At 39.1% G+C, this 22,001-nt stretch overlaps 2 protein-coding genes across 11 annotated transcripts; one reads left to right on the top strand and one right to left on the bottom strand.

The window, feature by feature from the left end:
• Positions 1–3,639: 3,639 nt before the first annotated feature.
• isg20l2 (interferon stimulated exonuclease gene 20-like 2) lies at positions 3,640–12,221 on the bottom strand. 10 transcript variants are annotated; one of them, XM_067600442.1, is made up of 6 exons: positions 12,116–12,214; positions 10,827–10,916; positions 7,949–8,036; positions 7,183–7,844; positions 6,548–6,748; positions 3,640–5,876 (listed from the first exon to the last, which is right to left on the bottom strand). In XM_067600442.1, the coding sequence occupies exons 4-6, from the start codon at positions 7,789–7,791 to the stop codon at positions 5,763–5,765; spliced, it is 924 nt and encodes a 307-aa protein (XP_067456543.1). In that variant the 5' UTR covers positions 7,792–7,844; positions 7,949–8,036; positions 10,827–10,916; positions 12,116–12,214; the 3' UTR covers positions 3,640–5,762. The 10 variants fall into 10 exon arrangements, with proteins under 10 accessions (XP_067456543.1, XP_067456538.1, XP_067456535.1 ...); XM_067600437.1 differs by having other exon boundaries at positions 7,183–8,036; positions 10,827–10,913; positions 12,112–12,221; XM_067600434.1 differs by having other exon boundaries at positions 7,183–8,036; positions 12,116–12,217.
• On the top strand, positions 11,502–20,105 carry mettl25b (methyltransferase like 25B). The gene is made up of 8 exons (XM_067600433.1): positions 11,502–12,107; positions 12,644–12,762; positions 14,037–14,253; positions 14,363–14,425; positions 15,944–16,081; positions 17,139–17,974; positions 19,131–19,315; positions 19,407–20,105. The coding sequence occupies exons 1-8, from the start codon at positions 12,006–12,008 to the stop codon at positions 19,490–19,492; spliced, it is 1,746 nt and encodes a 581-aa protein (XP_067456534.1). The 5' UTR covers positions 11,502–12,005; the 3' UTR covers positions 19,493–20,105.
• The last annotated feature ends 1,896 nt before the right edge of the window (positions 20,106–22,001 follow it).

Raw genomic sequence — 22,001 nt, 5'->3', positions numbered from 1 at the left:
GATAAAAAAAAGGCGTCTGTGGGTTGGAAAACCAAAATAATGAGCTGAAAGATGCTAAAAAACCACCTGCTTTTACAGGCTACACGTAACAAACATGAAATAGTGATGCAACTGTTAATTTAATACTTTATACTTTTAAACTGAGGATATCGTTTCTGTTTTTCTCTTAAGTACCCGCCTCCTGATAGGCTTTGGCTCAACCAATAATGCTTGAGGCTTAGGGCCACAGAGTGGGCCCATCAGGAGGGGGGCCTTTAAGGTATTATAAGTAATTACTATTAATTTTTTTATTATTAATAATTATTAATTATTATTATTATCCCAAATGTTTCCAACAATTTTCAAACCCAGAGAAATCTGTAATTTAATCAAAGTAATGGACCGTTTCATTTGGTCGCCTGTCAATACGCCATACCTCCTCTACCAAAGAGTAAACACGCACAAGATGCATACGGCGGCGCTGTGTTTGTCCGCTACAATGGCGTCTACCAAAGAGTAACTTACACACATACAAGATAATACACCGGCGTTGTGGTTGTTCCACACAAACTGTTATGAATTGACTTTTATTCAGTTTTAAGCCACATTTTCATGATAAATTTAGGTGGTTTTGAACTATATCTTTAAGCCGGAAGAAGGATTTTAGTCATTGGACGTCTGGATCTTAAGTTATCAGAGAAATAAACTGGGCAAACGTTAGCAGCAGCTCGGCTAACAGCCCCTCCAGGAAGTCCGGTGGTCACCAAACATCGTCAGAGAAATATTGATTTTTTAGGTGAAACAGCTTTAATTAGTATTTTTAACGATTTTAATCTGCATGTACGTTTGTTGTTGGAGAGGAGGAGACCTCCGCGGATAATTCGGCTCCTGGTAAAAACATCCCGGATGATGAACACTGGAGTAATCCTATCCCGGTGAAGCTGGTTATTTAACAACAACTCCCATGATCCCTTGCTACTTCACACCGTCATCACACTCTGACTTTTGTTATGACTTTTTGTTATTGTTTTGATTAAGACCCCTAGCGGCTGAAATTACATATTGTGTGTTTAAAGAGACAGGAGCTAAAAACGGCCTGTTTCAGACAGAGGCTGAACTGAGGGGCTGAATAAACAGCCAGTATAAGATAAATAAGAAGTTTTTTGAACTCTGAATGATGCAAATATATTCCAGTACAACCCCAGAATAAAAATATAGACCTGGAAATGTGCATGATATGTCTCCTTTAAAGGGTTGAAATGATTTAGGTGAACTAAAAAAATGTGCTTTTGTAATTGGGCGAGCAGACACTTTAAATGAATGTCAGCATTCAACACCCTGAATACAGCACTCTTTAAACAAAGAAACTCAGTAGATTCAAAGCCTTTATTAACATGGCCTTTCAACGTTAAAAGCTTTCAATTATCTTAAGCCAATTCTACTTTTCGACTGTGGTTCCAGATTTCTACTGTGTTGTTCTCCATTGAGTACCTAAAACACTGTGGCGTTCACAGCTCAAGAATTTCTACCACAAGAGATTACACTGCGTCCTTTGCCAATTTCTTAGACTGTGACCATCAGATGCTTTGGCATCCTCTGTGGTGATGCTGTGGTTTTCAGCAGACGGACAAAGACTGGCAAACTGTGTTCAGCTCTGGCTGAACGGAGAGAGGATCTCATTTTGTACCAAGATTTATTTAGTGATGCCTCAAAGACCCAAATCCTATTATCTCAAGACTTCTCTCACCTGCTTCATTTGAATGATTGCCTTCATTCTAAAAAAAACTTTTGAAATATATCTTCAAAATCATGTTCTCTAAAATCAGAAAATGCTGTTGACACATCGCTGGTGTTGGTGCAGACTGTTGCCTGTGAGGTGTGATGTGTTTCTTCCTCTTTTAATGAGCCTCTTTGTACCAGCAGTTGTGTCTGGTGAGGTTTTTTTTTTTTTTCAGGAAGGATGGCCTGCTGTATAATTAATGTGCTGGTGTGGAATTCACAGCAGGGAAATAGTGCTGATTCACTCACCTTTAAGGACAAAGACTCACCAGAGGATACAGAAAGTGGAGCAGTGTGAGACTAAAGGCTGAATTGTATGTTTACACCAGCGTGCAGGACTGGACACCAGTGTCGAATCTGAGGAGAACAAACTGCGTGATGCAGCTGTCGATGAAAAGAGATCGTTTGAAGAGATTGTTTGAAATGTTCCAACACTAGTGCCAAAACGATACCACCAGAACCAACTTCATGAAACAAAACAAGCCAAAGTTCTTAAACGTTAAACTTCGTCTAAAACGTTACAAAACTTTGTCTAAAACCGGCAGAATTATAATTTAAACCAAAAACTAACCACAGAAAAGGAATAGAGATTAAATAATCTGACGAGAAATATGATGCCAGATCTCAGTACAGTACAATTTTTGATACTTGATGCTATGGACACGTATTTGTTGAGGCAGCAAAATTATTTGTATCTGTCTTTGTATTCGAATAAAAGTGGAAAGAGGCTTAAAAATCCTGTTTTTGTTTTTATGACACTTTTAATTTTAGAAAATTTAAGTTTTACAATAAGTCTTCATGAATAAACTACCTTACGAAGGAGGTCCCCACATCGGGTCCTGAACTGGAGTCTCCTAGATCATAGACGACTGCGCTGATTACTGAGCTAAAACTTTACTCATCACCTCATTGCAGACAGACCTCTACCTATTTAAACACCCATAACACAGAGACAGCACAGCGTGTAATGTGTAGGGAGGAACTTCAAAGGCAATTATTGCTTTGCACTTTTCATTTATTGCCTATTTTTTACAACCTAACTTTGTGGAGAGTCCCTTGGGAGTTCAGTTTTATCTCTGGGGAACACCCCCAACAAATAATTCTTTTAAATATATGTATGAAACAAATATTCGTATGAAACCCACTATTTGTGCTTTGCCGAATAATGTATTTGTATTCCGGCACACCCTTAATGGACACACTGTGACCAGTCCCAAAATGTACCAAAAACAGGTTTGATACCCAATCCTAGCAGGGAGCTTTACATATTCACAATCACAAAGTCAAACAGCAAAATTTGTTGTAGGAATGTTCACAACGATGCTGATATATCAGTCAATTAATCTTACTTTTGAACTTAAAAGGATGGGTTCACAATTTTTCAAGTCTGTCTTAAAACAACACTCAGGTGCCCAAATGAACATATAAATAGGTTTTTCTTGTTTTAATCATTCCTCCTGTTCATACTGACCATTAGAAGATCCCTTCATAATACACTTACAATGGAAGTGATGGGGTTTTAAAGTTTATCTGAAGCTAATATGAAGCTTAGGGGATGTATAAAGGCGATGACATATGTCTTGCTTTGTCTAACCAACAGTCCAAAACCCAAAATAATCAGTTTACTATCACGTAATGACCAACAAAAGCATTAAATAATCACGTTTCATAAGCTGAAACTAGCTGAAGTTTGGCATTTATGCTTTTGTTGCAGCTCTAGACGACATGCAGCATAAACAGTGGATTTGGATAAAGTTGCAAAGTCAAATGTTTTCTGTTTTGTGCTCTAAATCATTACACCAGGTTTCCCGTCTACAGTCTGACAGACATATCTGTGATGTCTGGCTTCACAATTACAGTAATTACTCTAATAGTCCAAAATGAATGTGGTAATGGTTTATTGAAGTTACAGAGCTGAAGGCAGACAACTGAACTCATCTGACATTGCATAGAAAACTGTATGAACTCTGAAAGTAAGTACGTCTATATTCCAAACAGCAGATTTCAATGTACCGACTGCAGAGAGGTCACATGAACAACTTTATGCTGGTTGGTTTTTTTCAGCCACTGTGACACGTAGGAGTTTTACAAAGACAGTCAGTGCACGCAGAGATATGAGGAACATCAGGGCCGGAGCTACCACTGAGGTATTTTAGGGGATGTGGGGGATTTAGCAAATCTGTTACCATGTGTAACTTTCAATTTTGGTGGAAATATTTCACCAGAATATCTCCTTATATTTGAAATTTTGGCATCCCTCTCCAGTATTCTAGATCCTGTGTGTATATGGCCTTTTGTATTGTTTTTCTTTTTCCTAAATACAGTACTGTGCAAAGGTTTTATGGACTATGTTTAGATTCTTGTCTATAATCATTGACTGTATATAAATATGGACGACGCGTCTCCACTTCCTGCTGCCACGCAGAAGTGAAGCTAAAATATCTCCTTTCCAGGAGACGCTGTCTTGCTTGTGTGACGTCATTTGGAGTCTGATGGAGGTTTGAGAGCAGCTGTCACAGCTGTCAATCATAACCCCACACCCCTTTTTTATAATCGTCAAATAACCAATTAAAAACGAACTTATATATAAAAAATGAGCACTTATGACACGATGAACACTTATAATGTGATAAGAACTACTTAAAATGACAGAAACCATCTGTCAGAAACCCTTTATTTGACATGAACTATGACATTTTATTTTGGCTCATGTCCCATCCACTAACATGGACGAGGCAGGACTTATGACCTATACTGCAGTCATCCACCAGGGGACGATCAGGATGTTTTGGCTTCACTTTTAAGGAGCTGTCATGACGTCCATATTTATATACAGATAATGTCCATAATGCAACATCATCAGGGAGGCGTCTGATCGTCTGCAGCATGACAACGAGCCCAAACATCCAGCCAGAGTCATAAAGAACTATCTTCAGCAACAAGAAGAACAAGGAGTCCTGCTACAGATCGTTTGGTCCCCACAGAGTCCTGATCATCATGGAGTCAGTCTGGGATTAACATGAAGAGACAGAAGCAGCTGAGACGCTGAAATCCACAGAAGAACTGTGGCAACTTCTCCAAGATGCAGGAACGACCGACCTGCCGAGTACCTGAAACACTGAGGAGAACTGCTGCTGTTTTCAAGACGAAGCTGCTCACAGCAAATATTGATTTAATTTAGGTTTCTGCTGTTTACTTGATTAAGTAAACTATTGATGGCATTACTTCTGAAAGCATCCTCGCTTAACTTTTAGTGCCTAAAGCTTTTGCACAGTACCGAACATCACCGTGAATGTTTTCAAAGGCACCTGCTTTCAACACTTCTACATGAACAAACACACTTTTCTTTTGACCATACAAGGAAAAAAACGTTTGCTACAGCCCAGAAGAACATCACTGGTTGATCAAAGTTGAACAATATGACAGTGTGTTACCTCAATTTTTTTACTTAAAAAATCACACAAATCTGCACTGAAAAGCGACACATGATGGAGCTCCTTTAGTGGCATCTGGTCAGACTTTTAACTTTTTAATTTTTTTTATCATTAAAACTGCAAGAAGATGAAAAATACACCACTGTGGTGTAAACGTGACACTGGGTTGAAGCCGCTGAACCGCAGCTTTGATTAAAAGCACTTCTCTCTCTATTCTTTTCCATTTTAAAACCAAGTTATTTTCTGTGTGAGATCACAGAGACGCGTCGCTGGAATGAAGACGTGACTGCCCCCTAGTGGCAGGAGCACCATTTAAACACAAACCCTGAGGATGAATGGAACTGCACCAATGTAACCAACAGTTACAGTACATGTATTCTGCTTCACTATTATCTCAGGCAGCTGGTAGGTGCATATTCAGTAACACTGAATCACCATGTACAGTTTTTTTACCCAGGTATCTTCATTCACGTATCAACAGGAAAGTAGGGCAGTCCGAACCACATACCTGCCGCAACAAATGTCCATTTAAAACCTGTTTATTTCCATGTTTTCTCCTCAAATCTGGCACTAACTGGCCTGCGATTTAGAGGCCAGCGTCCTCTCCCACTCCGCCTCCACCACTCTGTAAAGCTCCATAGTGGCTCTGGCGTCCTCCACAGAAGAGTGGCCCTTCCTCCCGGTCTGAGGACACAAGAAAGGACAAGTTCGGCATAAGCGACGGATTTTAAAACTTATTTTACTGTTGAAGACCGACGTGTGAGATTGACAGACGCTCGTTCCCCCTTCTTATATAATGAATCCCTGAATAAATTCTCATTAATTTCCTCATTTATTAGAGAATTCTGCAGCTTATTTTATAAAGTCTGACAATACATGAGCAATAAAATGACAAGATGTGAAGTTGTGACTTTCATATACTTCTTATTTGCTGTGTCTTTTTTTTTATAGAATTACATTTCTCTGATTTTTCCTATTAACTGATTTTATATTTTATGTGCATATGAGATGACAGCAAAGCGACAGATTTGTTACAGTGCTCTTAATAAGGCAAATATTTCTGTGTGTATTTAACCTTTTGCTGCTGCAGCCTTTATGTTAATCTGACACCGTTCAGTTGAAGTGTTATGGAAATGTTACTACGTCTGACCTTGTAAGATTGCCGTCGTGACTTTCACATAAAAGTGATTCAGGCGCTTATTCACACACAAGATCAACACGTTAAACACTAAAGACGGGTGATTGAAAATGTGCACGTAAAATACTGAAAGGTTCAAAATGTTGTAATCTTATGAGAAAAACTGAAATGTTTTTAATGCTTTGGGACATTTGTGCTGCAGCAGAAGTTCTCCTACCTGGATGTCACGGTTGAAAATGGCCTTGGTGAGTCTCTTCAGTGAGGCGCACTCGTTCTCGGCAAAGCCGGCCTTCCTGTTGAGCAGCGGGATTCGAGATGTGTCTCTGGTCAAGGCAGCGGGGTGAGAGTAACCGAGGACCTTGAAGTCATTGTGGATGGCGTGGCCGATCACCACCTTCCCCATGAGCAGCCTCAGTATCTGCCGACAGATGAGACATTTCACTCACAGAACTCATCAGGTTTATACAGTAAACGCTGGAAAATTCAAATTCAATAATACAATTACCAGACAGAAAATGTACATGAGTGCTACTAGTGTTGAGTGTGAACGACTAACAACTACTACTGCAGAGATTTTGATGTATTTGCTGGAAAATTTAAGTTAGTGAAACCAGGTTTGATTTGGCCAAACGAAACCAGTTTTAATTCTGTTTCATATTAAACAGGCTGCATAGTAAATAGACTTGTGCACCAATCTGATCTATTCTACTGTACGTCAGAGAAACTCTGCGATAAATCAGCAGGTAAATGAAGAATTTAAACACAAAAAAGATGTTTCAGATGATGTGAGAAACTCCTGAACAACTAAAGATTGACCTGTTAAATGATGTCAGATTGAACACATTTCCTCACCTCCTTCCTGGCCTCGGGGTACGGCGTGGCCTTCTCCAGGTCTTTGCGCCGGATGCCGCTCCACCGGGTGCGGTAGTCGGTGACAGGCATGGAGGGGTTGATGAATTTATCGTAAACCACGTCTCCTTCGTAGGACACTATACTGCAGCGCGCGAGCTGGCTGATGCGCCCTTTCGGGCCCGTGCCCACCATCTCGCAGTCTACAGCGAGGTACTTCGTAGGGAGTCCCGCTGATGTTTGGCCAGCGGGGAGCGCGGCGGTGGGTTTATGGCTGCTTGCCCCTGAGGTGCTGGGGGTGGGGGTGGGGGGGGTGGTTATTGATCTTGAGTTCACAGGTCCCTTTGGCGTTTCGTGGCTGCCTCGGTTCATCACAGTGACAGTCAAGGAAGGCAGGCTGTGTGTGGATGCTGAAGGCTTGGAGCTACAGTGGGAAGCACTGACCGCTCTGCCTGCATGAGGTAAACTTTTGTTTTGTGTGGAAGCGGGAAGCGATGGATGCCTGCCGGACGCTCCATTCTGCTGTGGAGTTGGGTTGGATCTGGACTGTCCCATCCCGTGGTTGTATTTGTGTCTGTCCTCCACGTAGCCCTTCCTCTCCAAATATCGCATCTTTTTAAAGAACCATTTGTTTTTCCTCTTTCGTTTCCCCGGCGGGGTCCTTCCTGATGAAACATCATCAACAGGGCACGTGTTGATCGTAATGTCCGACATGGTTACGGCTGCACGCCGGCAGAAGTCACGTGCAATTTTTAATCAGCTCACTTACACACAAAACAAGCGGGTGGATCTGCTTGTTTTGACCTCCTCAACAGGTCGTCGCCCTCCGTAGTCCAGTTTGTATCAGCTGAATCATCCTGCATGACAAACACAAACAACATGTCATCAAACCCTGTCTTGATCTGTAGAACTTGGGTGTAAAAACACTTTATAACAACGACTTGACTAATGCCTTCTTATCTGATAATGTTGTTTAAAGGACAGTGTCACAGAAATGTAACAACCTGCAAATCCGGTGATTCCCATCATCTAAATTTAGATTATAATTCATTTATGTGACATGAAACAACCTACATTGGCTTTAGGGCTGCAACTAATGTTTATTTTCATTATTGATTAATCTGTTGATTATTTCCTTGAGTAATGGATTAGTTGTTTGGTCCATAAAACGTCAGAAAATGGTGAAAATGTCAATCAAGGTGGTGAAAAAGCCAAAGATGCAAAATAAAATGTCTTGTTTTGTCTCAACCAACAGTCCACAACTCAAAGATACTCCGTTTACTGAAAAGCAGAGCTGCAACAATTAGTCGATTCATTGATTAGTTGCCAACTATTATCTTAATCCCAAACTATTTTGATAATTGATCATTTTGAGACATTTTTTTAAGAAAAAAAGTCAAAATTCTCTAATTCCAACTTCTCAAATGTGAATATTTTCTGGTTCATTTGACAGTAAACTGACAGCTGAGGACGTCATCATGGGCTTTGGGAAACGTGATCGACTTTTTTCACCATTTTCTGACATTTTATGAACCAAACAACTAATCGATTAAGCGAGATTATAATGGACAAATTGATCGATAATGGAAATAATAAATAATTGCAGCCCTAAACAAAACAAAACAAACAAAAATAACCATTAAATATTCACATTTCAGATGCTGAAAAGAGAAAATTTTAGCATTTCAAATGAAAAAAGACTCAGAATGATGAATCGATTATCAAAATAGTTTTAAATCGATTGATTAATTTTCTGTTGATCACTGATCGTTGCAGCTCTAATTGGCTTTATCTTACTCTGCGGTGTTAAAGTGATTTAAAAGCTACTGATCCATGACCACGAAAACTAAAGAAACTAATCAATCTGTTGTATCTGCCTTTCTGATGTTGACGTCAACCGCCAGCGGACGTTAGCTCGCGATGCTAAGCTAACTGAGCTGTTCTGCGCTGATTCCGCGGTTATTTATCGCTGAACTCGATTTGTCTCTTTAACGGAAAATTAGGCTTAACGTGTTTGTTTGCACATGACTCTCGATTAGAAAATCTGTAAAAATAACTTTGTCAAATAGAAACCAGACCTGCATCACATTGTGTATCAAACGCTCCTTCCTGTACCCAATCAACTATCGATATCCGGGTCAACATCTTCTTCTTCTTCTTCTTTAGCGTTTATTGACGGTTTACATATCTGGGTCATGATGCCTTCGAGTACAGACAGAAACTGTATATAAAGAAACTACATTATAGTTTCTATATATAGTTTCTATATACATATTATATAGAAACTATATAGAAACTTTTTTCAAATCAAAACTATTATTATTATAATTATTTCCATTGTTGCTGATATCCATCAGTTTAGTTCAGCTTTCTGTTTTTGTTACTCTGTTTTTCTTTTTTCCTCATTCAAGCATGATTAATGTCAGTCACATTATAAAATATTGTTGACATGGTTGTTGTTTTCAAACTATAAGGTTAACAATAACCTTTGCTTCTCCCTGTTTGTATAACTTTGTACAATGTGCTTTGGCAATTCTGTACTTCATTATGGTCATGCCAATAAAGCCTTATTGAATTGAATTGAAATGAAACCGTAAGACTAGTTAAACGTACTGTTGGAAATACATTAACGCTCTCAGAATTGTATTATTATTATTTATTATTTGCTAATTAGCAAGTACAAGGAATTCAAAGTGGTCCAGGTGCCCAGAACGTGCAATAACACGAATATTAAACAATAAACATAAACATAAACAGTGAAAGAAGGAGAGGGACAGTAATTGTTAACAGGATATATGTGTACAGTTAATTAAGAAATAAAAATCTATATATACAGTGCAGAACAGACAAAGACACAGTATGAATTTGAATGAGAAATATCTCCCACGTGAAAGCTTTTTGACTTTATTTTGTGGGACATATATCATTAACATCTATTGTCTAATGTCAATAACATTACAATAGATTTAACACCCTCAGACCTGAATTACTTCAAGCCATGGGAAAAAATTATTTCTGTCTTTTTTCTTACTCATATTACATGTAGAAACGAGGCTAAAAAAAAAAGTGCATGTCCATTGCAATGGACGTCAGGTCCGAAAAGTTGTGAAATCTTACAACAAGAATTTTATCGATATTTGTAGTTTTCTCTTAAAAGAACTGGAAAACACTGAAGAGATGCAATGTTTTAACAGTGACTAACTAATGAAACATTGATCACAGCAACAGAACTGTCATATGCTCATTTTATCATTCTACTTTCTGTGAGCAGCCTTGAAACAGTTCCTGTGAGGAACAAAACACAGGTGCACCTTGTATTTGTCACTATACACCTGTGTTTTCTCTTAGCAGAATGGCTGCTTACATCTATTAACAAATATTAACTTTTTATACTATGCTAATATATTGTTTTTTTTTATGTCAAAACTGAATTTTCATGATATAAATAGACTTGCTGAGGGACCATTGTAATGGAAAATGACTTTTAAAAGAATCCTCTATCTAAACATGTTGTGCTGTTAGATATATAATGCTTAATATAACACTTCCAATGCTTAAATATTATGTTTAACACATCAAATGTAGAAATATATATATATATATATATATAATACTGTTATAAAAGTATTTCTAAAGCTCTGACTTACTGCTGTGATGCTGTACTTCAGTGTGATGCAACTTTTTCAAACGTCAACCTGTTGGGCCATACTTGCATCTAATTGGTTAGTTAGGATCTACTAAATAACCAATCAGAAGACAGTTATGTAAGTCATACATTAACATAGAACAAAAACCACCAAATGTGAAAAATGAAAGGGCTAAAAACTGACATACTCATCACTTCTGAGTAATAACCTTAATAACTCATCCTTAGCATGTTTTCTGTCATATATTCACTCCCCACAGCCCAAACGGCAATGTAGCTTACCACTGGATTAATAAAATGACCCATAAACCAGCAGAAGAAAACAGTTTAGCTAGTTAAAGAACGGGTTCGCAGTTTTTCAGTTTCATTTTTCACAATTTTTTCTTGTCTTAAAACAAAAGTCAGGAGCCCAAATGAACAGTGAAACATGTTTTTCTTGCTGTAATAATTTCTCCTGTTCATACTGACCATTAGAAGATCCCTTCATAATACACTTACAATATAAGTGATGGAGGACAAAATCCACAGTCCTCCTTCTGTGCAAAAATGAAGCTGATATGAAGCTTCAAATGGGTCAAAACAAGTAGATATCTTTCAACGTTACAGTCTTTTTAGTGCAAAGCAGCTCAATAGGGAAACACTGTCCAAGAAAACACAAAAAGGGAATTTGATGCTAAAAAGACTGTAAATGTGTCAGATATCCACTTGATATGACTAACTCAGACTGCTGAAGACTCATATAAGCTTCACATCAACTTTTAAATGATAGGAGGAATGATTACAGTGAGGAAAACCTCTTTCACTATTCATACGGACACATGACTGTTTTAAGACACACTTGAAAAACTGTGAACCTGTCCTTTAATTTGCAGGTCTTGTTTTAACGTTACGGTACGAGCGTCACATTTGAAAGCAGATCTTACGGGAAGCACCTGAACGCATCGGCACTCTTCACGTGAAAGTTAACAGCTAGCCAGCTTAGCTAAACACAACAAGCACTCGTGAAGTGATAATCACGGGGGTTTCTTTCAGACTTAGGTTAGCTAAATGCTGATTTTCAGAGCTGTGCGAGAACTCCAAGTGCCCATAATTACATAGCGAGCTGCACACATCTTACAGAGTTTAGTTTTAACTAGAAAAAACAACGTTACAAACCAACTGTCAGCTGTCAGATGCCGACATGTTTACATCGAGCCTTTCTGCAGAACAACAGAGAGATCTGGCGCAAAGACTCACCACGTTTCTGTCTCACTACAGCCACGTATCTAACGCCTATATAATTGTACGTACCGTTTTTTACAGTTTGCAGCCTTTCCACTGTAGTTTCGAGGAGTGGCGTTTTGAAACAAAACATGTAGAAAACATGCTGCCATGGCAACTTCAGTAAGCTTCATAAGACTCGTGTGTGTTTGTATCCTTCATTGTGCACATGTGTAGCCAGATGTTGTGCTCTCCAACCATGTGACACATGTATGAAGGTTTTCACTCCACTAGATCAATGAAATCAGCTGTTTGTTTTAATTAAACTGTGTAATGCTACAATAATCAATTGATTACTATTTATTTTAATGTTTTAATGTTTTTATTCTGTGTGCTTTTGTTGTTTTTATCATTTGTTTTTGTGCTTTTGCTTGTGTACTCAGTAAAGCACTTTGGACTGCCTCTGGGTATGAAATGTGCTATATAAATAAATTTGCCTTGCAGCAGAGATACCCTGAAATAAAATCCTGTATATTCTTCAGTTGAGAACAGTTAGACAGTTGGACTCATCTGTCCTTTTTGTGTTCTTTCTAATAACTGACTGTTATTCCCCTGCAGGAGTTCTTCACTGAAGATCTCTGGCACACATTACCTAACACCTGGCAGCCTGTGCTGCAGGACCTGTCATACCCACAGATTGCAGACCTACTACTGGATGCTACACATGGAGACAGGAGGTAAAACAGGGAAAACATTACTCAGAGTGAACAAAGAAAGAAATCTGCACAACTGCAAATACCAGAGCTTTACAGGAATAGTTTCATTTAATATACTCATGTCAGGAGACTGGAGCTGCAACGATTACTTAATTTAGTCAGTTAGTTGTCAACTATTAAATTAATCCCCAATTATTTTGATAAAAGTTTCTTTAGTCTTCTATGACAGTAAACTAAATATCTTTGAGTTGTGAACAAAACAAGACACTTGAAAACATCAATTTGGGCTCTCAGAAACAGTGATGGACATTTTTCACCATTTTCTGACATTTTATGCACCAAACGATTAAAGGACAGGTTCACAGGTTTTTCCAGTCTATCTTAAAACAGCAGTCAGGTGTCCATATGAACAGTGAAAGAGGTTTTCCTCGTTGTAATCATTCCTCCTGTTCATACTGGATATTAAAAGATCCTTCAAATGTGCTTTCAATGGAAGTGATGGAGGCCAAAATCCACAGTGTGTCCACACAGTCATTTAAAAGTTGATGTGAAGCTTCTATTCAGCTTCAGCAGTCTGAGTTAGTCATATCAAGTGGACATCTGACACATTTAGAGTCTTTTTAGCATCAAATTCCCTCTTTGTGTTTCCTCTGACAGTGTTTCCCTGTTGAGCTGCAGTGGAAGTATAATAACAAAAAGAGGAACTTTGGCACTAAAAAGACTGTAACGTTGAAAGATATCTACTTGATTTGACTCATTTGAAGCTTCATATTAGCTTCATTTTTGCACAGAAGGAAGACTGTGGATTTTGACCTCCATCACTTTCATTGTAATCATCATTTAGAGGGGATCCTGTGCTGATCAGTGTAAACAAGAGGAATGATTATGGCAAGAAAAACCTATTTCAGTATTTATTAGGGTACCTGAGTGCTGTTTTAAGACCTGAAAAATTGCGAACCTGTTCTTTGATCGAGAAAATAATCCACAGATTATACAATAGTGAAAATAATTGTTAGTTGCAGCCCTACAGGAAACTGTTTGGTTTGCTGTTGTAAAGTCTTGCAGCAAATAAGGAATTACTTGTTTAGTCCACGCTTATCAGGAGTCTCAGGCTGAAATTCACTTCATATTGAAACTACTGATGACTCGTGAAGAAGCTGCAGTCTGGTTATTTTCTGGTATTGTGAATAATTTGTATTTTGGCATCCTCATGGGACTTTTGATATTACGTAAAATCTAGTATAATGTCGGCATTACCCTTGAATTTAAACAATAAAGACTCTTTGTCGTTACAGATATCCTTCGGTGTGGCCTCTGTCCCTCTTGGCTTTCCGCGCCACAGCTCATGCCCTGGCGTTTCCCAGAGAGTGCCGGCGGGAGACGGGAAGAGCAGCCGGCTTGGTGAAGCCTGAAGAGTTCCTGGAAAACCAGAGTCAGAGCTCTCTGCTGGGGCACATATTCAGGAAACACGTCAAACCCAAGAAACAGCATGAGATTCGCAAGCTGGGCCTGGTACAGAATAGCTCATTTCCTATAGTCACTGCTGTTTAAGTGAAATTTAAAAACATGGATTTGTTTTTCTGTTAACATTGTTTTCTTCTTTTTTTATTATTATTCCCAGCTGGTTAAACAACTCTGTGGCCAGACGGACTGCAGCAGAGTCGTGGATGTCGGCTCTGGACAGGTATCACTTCAACCCTATTACCAGACAGAGCGCTGATATTAAAAAAGTAGAGCTGTGATGATTAGTCAATGAATCAATTAGTTACCAACTATTAAATTAATCACCAACTGTTTTAATAATCGATTAATCGTTTGGAGTCATTTAAAAAAAAAAAAGTCCAAATTCTCAGGTTCCATAGACGTGAATATATTCTGGTTTCTTTAGTTATGACAGTAAATGACAATAAATGATCGTTAGTTGCAGCCTTAATTGAAAAATTCTGTAATGATATGTTAAACACAATATCTAGTAATAATAGTAAACTATATGTACAGTCACTTGATTATACTATCAATTGATCCTGGTCCCATTCTATCAGGTTTATTACAACAGTAACTGTTTGACTTTTCTCAGAGAAAATCAACTAATCCTGCCCTGTAGACCAAAAACATGTAATCTTTGTTCAGTTCAGTTCAAAGATTTGTAGTCGTTGACTATTTTGTTCATTCACTAAGCAGTCACGTCACCGTTCAAATGCACTTCAGTACGTACAACAGTAGGTGAACGCGTCACAGTTCATACAGCCTGACGTCTTAATTCAGGGCAAAACTATCACATACAAGCATAAAGCTACACACAAGGTTAATAGTTCAACAGCCTGTTATTTCTGACAGAGTTATCAGATTATGACTGATGATGAGATTATGATCATTTCTGTGGATTTCAGTCTTTTAATATGCGTTTATGAGCAAATAGGTACTGTGAATCACAGCTGAGCTGACAACAGCTCCGTCACCAGTAACAGGAGCTTCACTGCCAGAAGCTACTGATTGATTTAGTTACAATGGTGATTCATTTGTTGATAAAGATTCATTAAAAACCTCTAATGACAAGGAGTCACTTTATTCACAGAAGACAAAAAGCTAAAACACCTTCCAGCCTTCATCAGTGTTACAACAGCATGTAGTACAGATGCCTCTGAAATAGCAAACACACAGGTGATCCACTTTAAGGTAATTAGTGCTGGTTAGCCAATCAGATACAAAGCGATCAATGAGCATCCAGCATTAGAACAAGGAAGAGGGAGGAAACTAGTTCACCACAAATAAAACTTACTGATCCATGAAATTTCTTCATATATCAAAAATAAATACACATTTTAATCATAAATAGACAGTATAATCAAATTGTTACAGCAGTATTTCAGAATATAAAGAAGAGAAGGACTTCTGCAACATCTATAACATTTTAAAAGAGATTATTTTCTGTAGAAGTGTACACTGTGGACATCAGGCTAGGAGACGTTTATCTAAGTCCAAAGGCAAAAATTACCGACAGACCACTGGGTTGAAGTCCCTCTCCATAAATTTCTGTAACATTTATTCTGCAAGGATACTGCACACAGCAGCAGCTTCTCTTTAAGCAGCCATTTAGCCAAGCAGTCTTTGTATTTTTTGACAGTTTGAAAAACATTCAGAGGAGTGCAGAATCTGAGGTTAAGCAGTAAATCATTCTCGTCCACCACTGTGCTCTGAACAGGGTCACCTGACTCGTTTCCTGTCCTTTGGGCTCGGACTGTCTTTGACCGCTATTGAGGCTGATCACACCTTGGTTGCCATGGCGTCCAGGTTTGATGGACAGTTACTGTGGGCCTTGGAGAAGGAAAGGCAGAAAAAGGTTGGTTCATAGACAAAGGTTTGACTTCTCAGTCTTGCTTGTTTATTAACATCTACAGTTTTCACCATTCTGTGGTAGTTATGTAAACCAGATACAGTTACAGTTCCACCAACTGGCGCCACTGTAAAGTAACAAGTTCACGTCCGTTCTCAGGGTGTTGTCGAAAGGAAGTGTGATAACTGTAGGAAATCAAAAACAAATGTTCTTTCTTTGTAGTTACAGTATTGTACATCTTTTGGGTTGATGCCCCAACGTATTGCTCTTTATAAACTGTGTTGAGATACACTGTCTAACAATGAACTTCATGAGACACATAAAAATGAACTATAGCATCTAATTGAATTTTACAAATTGATGACTAACTGTCATAGAGCATTTGAGAATGAAATAGATCTTTAAACCTGCAATAATATCTCTGGCCACTTGGGGGCAGCAGAAACAAGCTGAAAACACAAGGTTAACATATAATCACCTTCAAGTTTAATAAGTTGACGTGGCTTGTCAGCAAACAGTATCTTAGTTTACTCATCCAGCAGATAGAGAACAACATCAGCATTCATTTGGATTCATGTTTCTGATGAAAGTAAGTCTAATATTCAGTCTCCTTTTAGCTCTCATTTGCTCTCCATTAACCCCTGAGAAAAATAACTATCTCTTTAATTATTAATTATCTCTTTAACTTCTCCACTTTCTTCCCGAGCTCGTCACTAAGTTTGTTTCTCTGCCATTTGGTGCTGAGCAGGTAGCATAAAGAGGGTTTATCAGAGCTTTTTCACTGAAAACAGCTGCCTTCTGCAGCTGGAAAACAATGCTTTTAGAACAGTAAAGTTGCAGGTCAGAGAACGAAACAATGAACTAAAACATGCTAAAATGCTCCATTCTATTGACGGGAATCGGGTAATGATTATTTGTGGTTTTGTTAATACAACTGATGATCTTACGAGTAGTTATTTGTTACTTAATATAAAAAATATTGATATAGCAGCTTTAAAGTCGGCTTTTTAGATGATATTAGGCCATCAACATCAATATTAATAAACATCTTTCTTATTCTTAGAACTGCTCCTTTCAGCTCCCAGCATCACACTCCTCTCCACGCCATGTGGCCGGTTGGGTAAACCCCAAGGCATCATGGGAGGCCTTCGTCAAGCAGCTTAGTTCTGCAAATTGTGTCAGCGAAGGTCCCCCAACTCCATCTGGACCCTGCAAAAAGAGACTCCGGGGCTCCGAGCATCAGACATGTTCTCGTGTGATCCAGACTTCATCCTCTCACGGCTCCACAGACTCTGATTCTCGCTCTCAGGACTTCGAAATGACATCACAACGTCAGCCGAGCATGAACCAGTCTGAAGAGAAGTCATCATCCGCCGACAACTGCTGTTCATGTGTCCCGCGAGTCTGTCAGGAGGTGTCGTGGCTCAAGGAAGACAGCCAGAGAGGCTATCCAGACTTTGTCCTGACCGGTCTCCACGCCTGCGGTGACCTCAGCACCACCCTCCTCCGCCACTTTGTCAACTGTCCACATGTACGTGGCATCACCTCTGTGGCGTGTTGCTACATGAAAATCACAACCAAAGAAAACCCCACCCCTCCAGGACTGGTTGAACCTCCCGCTCCCCCGACACCAGGCCACGAGTCGCTTCCCTCCGAGTTCGGCTACCCGATGAGCTCCTGGGTGCGGGGGTTGCCAGGTCATCAGCTGTCCTATAAGGCGCGGGAGGGGGCGTGTCATGCTGTGGAGGACTACATTCGAAGGCTTCGGGAGGAGAGCGAGTTGCTCAGGATACACTGTTACCGGGCGATGCTGGAGGCCTTCATCAGGGATACGAGGCCGGATCTACGCAGAGCAGGAATCCAGACTATAAAGAAAGCCCATTTATTAACCTTTACAGAGTGAGTGAACACTGCAGCCTGCAGGCATTTACACCATGGTTTAATTTCGACTAGGGGTGTCAATAATTAATCAATTATTGATGAATTGCCATTAATAATTTAATATATTTATATATATTATGTTAACTGACATTGCAGAAGACAAGGGACGTGCAGTGTAACTTTCAGAAAATGTACTAGATTTGCTGTAGTACCCAGTTACGCCACTAAGTGGAGCCTCTTACTATTTAATGAAATGGAGTTGGAGGTTTGTCTGCTGACCGCACATCAGTGGTGGAAGAAATACTCAGATCCTTTACTGAAGTAAAAGTACCAATACAGCAATGTAAAAATACTACATTATAAGTAAATGTCCTGCATGAAAAATCCTACTTAAGTAAAAGTACATAAGTATTATGAGCTTGATGTAGTTAAAGGATTGCAGTAAAAAGCTGACTATCGATTAAGAAAACTGCTTAAAATTTGCATCCATAATTTCAACAGCTCTGTCACACTATATTGTCATGGGAAACTTCCCTAAAATTCTCAGTTGTCCAAAAAACGCATCACTAACATCACATCACATATCACAGCACAGCTTCATGAGGGTCAGTGAAGTGTGTAATGTGTAGTCTGTTGATAAATGATTATCTAGACAATCATATTTATTGTGTTTTGCCTGCACCTGATGTGGTTTTCCTGCTCGAGACAAGGCGTCTCCTCCTTCACCGTAAAGTCCATTTTCAGTGTTTGTCCACTGGAGGCTTCAAGTTCCTACATTACACTTATGTAAGCTGCATACTGGACCACGATTGGCTCCAAACTAGTTGTGATGCCACAAATCACGCTCGTAGGTACTGAGATTTAAGGTGAGCTCAGAGAAACTTTCCTCCTTCAGCAGATGAATGAAAACAAAGTCTGCACAGAAGAAGAAAAACATGTTTTTGATTGGCGGGTCTTTAAAGCCATTATGAGTTTGATTCTTATGTGATTACAGCATCTTTAAAGTTATTCTGGTGAAAACTGGATTAGTCTATGTGTTGCTTTCAGCCATTGTCAGAAACTTTCAAATTCCACAATTACTTATTGTTTTTTTGTATCTTTTGTGCATTGGTTGGATTCTTGAGTCAGCGAATAGATAATGTCCTCCTCTGTCTACCTCCATGTTCCCTCTCAGGTACGCCCGGCTGGGTCTGGCTCGGGTCGGCCTGCCTCCCGGGCTGCCTCTGGACCCGGAGCGGGTGGAGGCCATGCTGAAGCAGCAGGGTAGGGTGGTGGTGTACTTCAGCCTGGCACTGCTGCTGGCTCCCGTGGTGGAGACGCTGGTGCTGCTGGACAGGATGATCTACCTGCAGGAGAACGGTGAGCCTGTCGATATTATATAACAAATTTTAATAAACTGTTGTCACACTCTCTGTATAACTGCATCTCTTCTTCACTCATCTCTCTGCAGGTGTGGACAGTCAGCTAGTTCCTCTCTTTGACCCAAACATTTCTCCAAGAAACTTTGTGCTGGTGGCTCTCAAGACTCGTGGATAGGAGGGAGAAAAATGGAAACTCCTAGGTCAAACTATATTATTCACTCTCTGGTGTAAAAACTCACACTTACCTGTTCAAAATGAAAGATGACTCAAGATCATGACAGTAAAAGTTATACAAGGAACTCTAAGTCTTAAGCTTATTGTGATTTTAGCCTCTTTTTAGACAAATTAAATAATGAACATGAAGGGAAGATTTTCTTTGCTGGCATTCGGACGTGCTCTGAGCTGCAGACATGCTGTATATTTGCCAGAATGAGTAAATGTTGTTGCTGCAGTAGAGCCCTTCAGATGTTCAGCTTCTCTGTGACACAGGAACATGCCAGCTCACTTGAAATGGACAGCCTTCACACCGTCCAAACATATGGTTTTGTGGACGCCAGACTCTTCACACTGGTTATCACTCAATGTCTTCATGATCGCACAGAAGCAGTTGTGTGTTTGGCTTTCCTGACATGGTGTGGTTTCTATGTACAAATGCACTGTATTGTTGTCCCTGTTTTTATTTTTATTTTTAATATTGAATTGTTTCTGTTCCTCTTTGTAGAGAACTATCATGTTTTGTGCTTTACTGTTTCTGTAATTCAAAGCAATAAACAAAATGATTGCTTTTATTTTCTGGTGCAGAAGCTTGGCTACTTATGTTTTATGCAACTTTAAAACAGTCTAAAGTGTGTCATGTTTTTTAATTGATGGTAATCTCATGTTTGGAGCCAACCCATTAATTAATTGATCTTACAAGTATTGTGTGTATCCAAAGTCTGATATATCAAAAACTATTAAAAACATGTCAGTCAGCCCCACCGCTGCACTGGGTGACATGTTCCCTCATTATGAAGAGGTTTTGGTCACATTAGTTTGTTTAGAAACGGCTCCAAAGACTAATAACAGCGATCACATTTTCATTCTCTGGAGAGTAGTTCTGTGTAAAGCAGATGCCACTGAGCATGTGCAGGAACACTGTTCTGATTTCAGCTTCACTAGCTGGTTATGCTTCATATCACAACCTCTTGACTTTGTGCTGAGCTGTGCTGAAGTTCTTTGAGATATTTATAATATAGTATAAAGTCAAAACTACCATGACCGCAATCTTCATAATGAAGGAACATGTCACCCAGTGCAGCGGTGTGGCTCACTGATGTGTTTTTAATAGCTTTGGTCAACATTGACCTCCATTGTTGGTCAACAATGGAGGTCTATGGCACAGAAGAATAAGATATATCAGGCTTTGGCACACACTCAATACTTGTTAGTAGATCAGTTCATTGTTGGTTTGGCTCCAAACATGAGATTTGTTGACAATACCAAAAATGTAGAAAATAACCAGACATATCCTTTAATATCGTTACAGATGTCTTTTCTGTTAAATTGTGCCCACTTTTATAAAAAATACTCTTATTGATAGCCTCCACAGAGACAAGCTGCCCCAGATTGTGTGCTCAACAAACTTGTCCTTCTGTCCTACTGAACACCTGTAGTTTCTCAGAATTTCATTCATTAAATGCATTAATGTCATTAAAACACTTTAGCTTTCATTCTAAAAAAAAAAAAATTGTGCTCCAGGCTTCCTGACTGATGATTTAAAGCACTGACTTTCAGGAGACAGCCATTGAAAATTTTAGATTAGAGAGAGATTAGAGTATCAATTTACAGTGTTGAGTAAAAGTACCAATGCCACAATTTAAAAATACTCCATTAGAAGTAAAAGTCTTGCATTTAAAATCCTACTTAAGTAAGTAAGAGAAATATGTCAACATGAGCATTGACACACTCACAGAAAAATGTTAGCTGCTGCAAAAAAGACGTTGGCCCTCCGCTGGCAACCACCACATGTGCTTGTGTTTGCACGGTGGATTAATATTTACCTTGAGGTAATTAATACAGAGCTTTCTATAACCAAAATGCATGGTGCCAATGAAAAAAATAGTTACCGGCAAGTGAAGATATCTAACACAAGCAACAGCATGATGTGAATTTTGGGTTTTTTTTACTCTGTTTTATGGTTGTTTGTTTTGCAATTAATTTTTATAGAGATCTATGGGGGGTGGGATTGGTCGCCAGGGGGGTTTGGGGGAATGGCAGGGTTGTTGGGGGGATTGAGGATGGGGACTGATACATGTATACATATGCATGTATTCTGACCATGAATTAATTATTATGAATTATTATTGTGATATACATGTATACTGCCTCACTTTGATAAAATAGAAATATGATCACAGAAAAGTGAAAGTATTTTGCTACACTGCCTCTTAACAGATATGTAATTCCATAAGTCTTTATTCATAGAAATCAATGCTCCAGAGAACCAGAGAAACAGTTAAAAATGATGAAATCTTAACACTTGATTTTTTCAATCCTATTTGTGTTGAAACTTTTTCCATCCAAGTTTTTAATCAACAAATTTCTAACCCCCCAGCCAGGGTTACTCAGAAAGCCTACAATCACAACCAGATGTTGAGCTTCATACAAACATCTTAATCCCCCCCTTTTTTAGAACAGGGCTGCTG

This window comes from Thunnus thynnus, chromosome 10, assembly GCF_963924715.1.
Source record: "Thunnus thynnus chromosome 10, fThuThy2.1, whole genome shotgun sequence".
Lineage (NCBI taxonomy): Eukaryota > Metazoa > Chordata > Actinopteri > Scombriformes > Scombridae > Thunnus > Thunnus thynnus.
The sequence above is the reverse complement of the archived record's forward strand: the minus strand, read 5'-3'. Positions and strand labels throughout refer to the sequence as shown.